General features: G+C 49.2%; 1 protein-coding gene across 1 annotated transcript; it reads right to left on the reverse strand.

Annotated features, from left to right (window-relative positions):
• Window positions 1-2,675, reverse strand: Pcgf1 (polycomb group ring finger 1). The gene is made up of 9 exons (XM_032906289.1): window positions 2,482-2,675; window positions 1,958-2,063; window positions 1,709-1,861; window positions 1,473-1,544; window positions 1,231-1,336; window positions 1,036-1,069; window positions 853-939; window positions 232-312; window positions 1-145 (listed from the first exon to the last, which is right to left on the reverse strand). Exons 1-9 carry the CDS (start codon window positions 2,572-2,574, stop codon window positions 98-100), a joined length of 780 nt encoding a protein of 259 aa, XP_032762180.1. The 5' UTR covers window positions 2,575-2,675; the 3' UTR covers window positions 1-97.
• Between the last annotated feature and the right edge of the window lie 3,428 nt (window positions 2,676-6,103).

A 6,103-nucleotide genomic window follows, 5' to 3' on the forward strand; every position in this document is an offset into this window, starting at 1 on the left:
TGCTTTTTAAAAGCATTTATTTCAAAAAATAAAACCACAGTTAATTTCACATAAATATCTGGGAGGGGTGGGAAGGGGGTGGAAGCAAGCCTGGCCCCTACCTCCTCTTCTCTTTCACACTGTATTGTAGAAGCAAAGGAGATGGCTAAGGAGAAAAGGGAGAGAAGAGGTGAGTGGGCTCTCAGCACCTGCCGGCCCCTCAGCTCCCTGTGCACCGTGCACCCGGCTTACCTTGCCGAACCAGCGGGAAAGCCATAGCTGCTTCATTGTCATGTGATCAGGGAGAACCTCATTGTCAAAAAGGAGCTGTACCTAAGAGGGAGTTGGGCACAGAAGACTTTTTGGTAGTGCTGGGCAGACATGTCTCTAGACACTCTCCCTCTCCCTCCCCCTCTTCCCTCCCCCTCTCCCTCTCTGTATTTATGTTGTGTGTGTATCTGGGGAGGCCAGAGAACAATTCTGGGTGTTGTTCCTTGACTCCATCCACTTTTTTCTTTTCTGAGAAAGGGCCTCTCATGGCTGGAACTCATCAAGTAGGGTAGGCTAGTTCCAGACTCTGCTGGGATTACAAGTTTGCACTACTATACTAGGTTGTTTTTGTTTGTTTGTTTGTTTGTTTGTTTACTGACTAAGCTATTCCAACAGACCGCTCTCTCACCTCTTTTGCTTCTGAAGACAAAACTCGTTCTCTGGAACCCAGACTGGCTTGGAATTCACTATATAGTCTAGGCTAGCCTTGAAGCAATCCAGTAATCTTCCTGCTTGAGCTGCCATCCAGGTACAAGCCGGCAAGCCAGACAAGTCCTCCCCTTTCAGCCCCTGTTCTCCAAATAACCTAGTGGGTTTACTTACATGTTGTGGATTTAGCATTAGTCGGTGACACAGAACCCTTCGGAGATGGCGGACCTCAGCTCTAACAGAACATCGAACATACTTGTTCTAGGAACAGAGAAGGGCGGGAAGAGGACCAGTGTGTGAGGGAAAGGTTGCTACAAGTGGCTCCTTCAAAGAGGCCCTCCCTTCAGCCCCGCTCACCTGAAGGACATTTTTATTCTTGTCTTTGCCAGAACTGGATGGAAACAGACACAAGTTAGAGTATTCCACTTTTCCTGTCCCCTACCTAGTACACAGTATACACAGTACACTTTCTTCAAGGCAACAGACACTCCCTCACCCCTTTCCCCAAGTCCCTTAGCATCTGGGTCACCAAACCTCTGACCTGCCCCTCACCTCAGCCGCTCCAGGCATAGGCTCAGCTGCTCATCGTATCGATAATAGTGGGCTTTAGAGTGGTCAAAACTGCTGAAGGGGAGGCCAAGGTTGCTCAGGGCTGGCTCTGAGAAAAAGTAGATTTGGTGGAGGCTGGTACAGGTTCCATACCCTCTTTTCTCCAGAGAGCAAAAACCGGGCAAAAGAACTGCTCCGAGGGCTTTTACTTGTCCCCCTCCCCCAAATGACCACCAAGGACATACCTTCACCACTGGGCTGGGAGACTCTGTCCAAGCCTCGGGACTGATAGAATTCCCGAATCCGTTTCTCTTCACCTAAGAAGGGGTGAGGGGCGGCCATATTAATTCTCTTTGTCCTGGTTGTTGACCTTTTTATCTCTTTATTTTTTGATTCCCAACAAAACTGTTGGGAACAAAACTTCAAGGTGCCACCCAGCGTTAGAGTCAGGAGGCCCCACAAACATAAGGTGGCCACTCACTGTCTTGCAAGCCTGGTACTAGCTTATACACTATGTCCTGCATGACCCGATCCAGTTTGAGATTGAGCAACGGCTGCGTCTCGTGGATCTTGATGTTACACATGGGGCAGTACTTGCTGGTCTGCAGGTACTTCACGATACAACTTTTGCAGACTGTAAGAGGAGAAATGCAGATGCTCAGTCCCCTTGGGAACCGACACATGTGACAGAGAGCTTGGATGAGGACAGATCAGGATCCGGGACACTCACAGGTGTGGAGGCACTCTGTGATAGTGGTGGCGTCCACGAAGTAGCCCGCGCATAGGCAGCAAACGATGTGTTCATTCAGGTCTTTGATCTTCACCCGGACCTCCTCCTGCGGACACACCCTCAGTCACTCCCCACTGGTCTTGCAAGCCCTCCCCATCTCACCTCTGCACTTCCCAACTCCAGAGCAGTTTCAGTTTATTGGACTCGGTCGTAAGGCCCCCCGACAAGAGACTGGGGGAGTGAGCTCCCAGTACGCCCAGCAGAGGGCTCCGCGCACAGCGGGTGCTCTCTCTTCGCGGACCCGCTAGACTCTCTTTTCCTTCGGGAGACTAGACGCTGTCTGAGACACAACGCGCAGGCGTCCGAGTCCAGCATTTGGCAACCCTGCCAGAATCGCGCGTGCGTAACGCGCACCCCATTGCTGCGCAAGCGCACTGGGCGCCCATCCCGCCACCGCCCGTCCTCTCCTCTGTTTGGGTTCACACAGCTAACGGACCCTAGCAGTCATCCCACTGCCCCTGCACCTCGTTCCGTAGTGGGTCCATCTTGTACACTGACTGGAGCTGGTTCCGAAGCCTCATCGCGATCGCAATCTGGCCCCCCTGAGGAGACGCCATCTTAAAGGCTGATCCCAGCCTGCCACTTCCGGTACCGCCTGCGGGGCGGGACTTGTCTCCTAGCAACGAGGGCCTCACATTCTCCGGATTGGCTAGTTTTCCGGCACACCCCACTCTCGCCCCCTCTTTAGTTCCCCGTGTGCTCACCTGAGCCCGCTGACCCCCCCAACACTCGGTGGTCGTTAGGGAGTGGGGGAAGCGTGAAGCAGGGTCTCTGCTGTGCACGCTCCCACAGGCGTTCTTCCGACGGCGCGCACACAACCTCTGGATCAGCTTCGGGAGCTTGTGATAGCCTGTGCCCCGGGACCCCGAGGTCGGGCTATCGCCGGCCGCTCCACCTTCAGAGCGCCGGAGTCCGGGGACCCGACCTCGCCTCAGACCCGGGGTCCTCACTGTGCAGTGCAGCCCTGCTCCGCTAAGGCGTCTGCGTTGCGGAGCTGCGTCCGAGCCGCGGGCCTCCTCCAGTCGCCGCGGGAGTTTTTCCGGGCTCGCGAACTCTAGGAGAGGGTGCCCTGGGCGGGGTGGGGAGGGAGAGACACCCCCCCCCCGGGAAACGTAGCGCTCTTACTCCCCACTCTCTCCCTGCTGCCGAGGATAGGCCCTGGTTAATGATGATGATTTAATCATCGGCGCCTGCGGAGGCCTGGGACAGACTAATGCAGAGCAGATGCTGAAGGAGGAGGGGAGGATTGACAGCGAGGATACTTGGGCAGCGAGTGCATGCAGTAGCATAGGCCCCGGGCCCCAGATATGGCACACTATCATCCTGGGTCCTTACAGGGGAACTTAAAAAGAATAAATTTATTCTACAGCGTTATTAGCATCGAGTACAATTGGAGATTGGAGCGAGAGGGGAGATAGTGGCGGAAAGTTAAAAGGCTTTCTGGAGAAAATGGAACTTTTGTGTGGGCATGATCGACATATGGATGGATGAGAAGTCTAAATGTGATGGAAGTAGAAAAGAAAGGCAGTGTGGAGGGAAACGGTCAAAGAAACAAGTGTGGGAGAGCTGTAATGGAAGGGATGGGACCTAAAATAGTTGGAATAGTTAGATTGATGGTATCTGGGACCTCACAGAAAGGAGTGTGTGTTTGTTACCCCATAAATGGAATAAATGTTGTACTCCGAATGGAGTACATAAGTATCAAGAACGAATTAATGACTTGTTAAGTGACTACTCGCAGCTACAGTTTTCCTCCCTGGTCCAAGCCACCTAATCACCACTGAGCCATTGCCGGTCTTGACTGCTTGCCCGTGCCTTCAACGATCTCACATACACATACACATACATACATACATACATACATACATACATACATACATACATACATACATACACACACACACACACACACGTGGGCTGGAGAGATGGCTCAGCGGTTAAGAACACTGACTGCTCTTCCAGAGGTCCTGAGTTCAATTCCCAGCAACCACATGGTGGCTCACAACCACCTGTAATGGGATCTGATGCCCTCTTCTGGTGTGTCTGAAGACAGCCACAGTATGTATGTATGTATGTTTTTGATGATGTGTTTCTCATTTTGATCACACTGCTAGTTTAGTGGACATGTACATTTGTCAAGACCAATTACAATATACACTTTAAATACTTGCAGCTTATTGTAAATTAAACTGCAAGAAAGCTGTTTAAGGGATAGAGAGGAGACTAACAAGGCTTGTAAGGAAATAGCAGTTTAAAAAAAGCTGTTTAAAAAATAATGATAGAGGCCTGTAATCCCAGCACTTACGGGGGTGGGGGTGGGGTGGGGTATTGGGTTAGGGTCTGGAGTTCAGGGTCATCCTAGGTTACATAACAGAACAATAACAACAGAAACAAGCAAAAAGTAAATCATAAGATTGAAAAATCAGATTGTGGAGCCAAGTGTGGTGGCACACGCCTTTAGTTCTAACACACAAGGCAGAGGCAGTGGATCTCTGAGTTTGAGCCCAGCCTAGTTTACAGAGCAAGTTCCAGGATAGCCAGGGCTACACAGAGAAATACTGTCTCAAAAAAAAACTAAAAAAATAATCAGTTTATTTTCTGTCCTTTTCCTATTTAAGATATTCTAATAGTGTGGGCCTTACAACTCAGTATTGGAGTGTTTGCCCTGGCCCTGTGTTGATCCCTAAGAACACACAACTAAGCAGCCCCAGGGACTGGGGAGATGAGGGCTCTGATGCTAAGCACTGGCTGCTCTTTCAGGGGACTCAGGTTCACTTCTCAGCACCGTAGAAAGATTTCTACCCATCTGTCACTCCAGCTGCAGAAGATCCAGTGCACTAGTCTGGCCCCCACATGCAACACATCATGTATGTGGTGCACATACATACATGGATCTAAAACAAAACCCCCAAACTTGATAGCTTCCCTTTTCAGTCAGATAAATACCTAAGGCCTTGCATGGTTTCCCCAGCCACACTGGGCTCCTCCACGTTTGTTCCATGGACATACTGAGATGGGCTCTGCCTTGACACACTGGCCACTCATGTTTCCTCCCTCAGGCTTCAGTGTTCCCGCTGCACAAATAACCTCGTTTGCCTCTGGCTTCCTTGCTTTATGCTGCTTCTTACCACTTTAACATTGCTTACATTTTACTTAGCATAGTTTTTAGCTTTATTTTAGCATTAACATTTATTTGGTTTGATTTTTGCTTGTCGTTGGTTTTTTTTTTTTTTTTTTTCTTTTGGTTGGTTTTTGAGACAGGCTCTTAGCCCTGGCTACCTGGCACTCACGAGACATATCTGGCTGGTTTTGAACTCACAGAGATCACTTGCCTCTGTTTTTCAAGGGATTAAAGGCATGTGCCATCATGCCAGGTCTGGATCCTTCCTTCCTTTTCTTCCTTCCTCTCTTTCTTTCTTTCTTTCTTTCTTTCTTTCTTTATTTCTTCCTCCCTTCTTCCTTTCTTTCTTTCTTTCCTTCTAAAGATCTATTTTTAAAGATTATTTATTTATACTTATGTATATGAATACACTGTAGCTGTCTTCAGACACACCAGAAGAAGGCATCAGATCCCATTACAGATGGTTGTGAGCCACCATGTGGTTGCTGGGAATTGAACTCAGGACCTCTGGAAGAGCAGTCAGTGCTCTTAACCCAAAAGCTATCTCTCCAGTCCCTGGTTCTTTTTCTTTTGAAAAAAAAAAAAAAAATTGACAGGCTTGGAGGATGGCTCCGTGGTTAAGAGTGTTTACTGAGGGGTTGGGGATTTAGCTCAGTGGTAGAGTGCTTGCCTAGCAAGCGCAAGGCCCTGGGTTCGGTCCCCAGCTCCGGAAAAAAAAAAAAAAAAAAAAAAAAAAAAGAGTGTTTACTGCTCTTTCAGATGGCCCGGTTTCCAGTTCCCAGATGAAGCTGTTTACAACCACTTGTAACTCCAGTTCCAGTGGATCTGATGCCCTCTTCTAGCCTCTTAAATGCATGTGGTATACATAAAACTCACACAGGCAAAACCATAAATTAAAAAGATCCTTTTAATGTAACTTACTTTGTGTGTGTGCATGTGCATACTACAGTGAGTGCACATGTGTG

Source organism: Rattus rattus, chromosome 6 (genome assembly GCF_011064425.1).
Source record: "Rattus rattus isolate New Zealand chromosome 6, Rrattus_CSIRO_v1, whole genome shotgun sequence".
Taxonomy (NCBI): domain Eukaryota; kingdom Metazoa; phylum Chordata; class Mammalia; order Rodentia; family Muridae; genus Rattus; species Rattus rattus.

Coding starts and splice junctions, on each gene's coding strand:
- Pcgf1 (XM_032906289.1), bottom strand. CDS start 2,574: ATGGCGTCTCCTCAGGGGGGCCAGATTGCGATCGCGATGAGGCTTCGG. Junction 1,862..1,957: donor CACAGAGTGCCTCCACACCT/GTGAGTGTCCCG, acceptor CTCCTCTTACAG/TCTGCAAAAGTTGTATCGTG. Junction 1,337..1,472: donor CTCCCAGCCCAGTGGTGAAG/GTATGTCCTTGG, acceptor ACTTTTTCTCAG/AGCCAGCCCTGAGCAACCTT.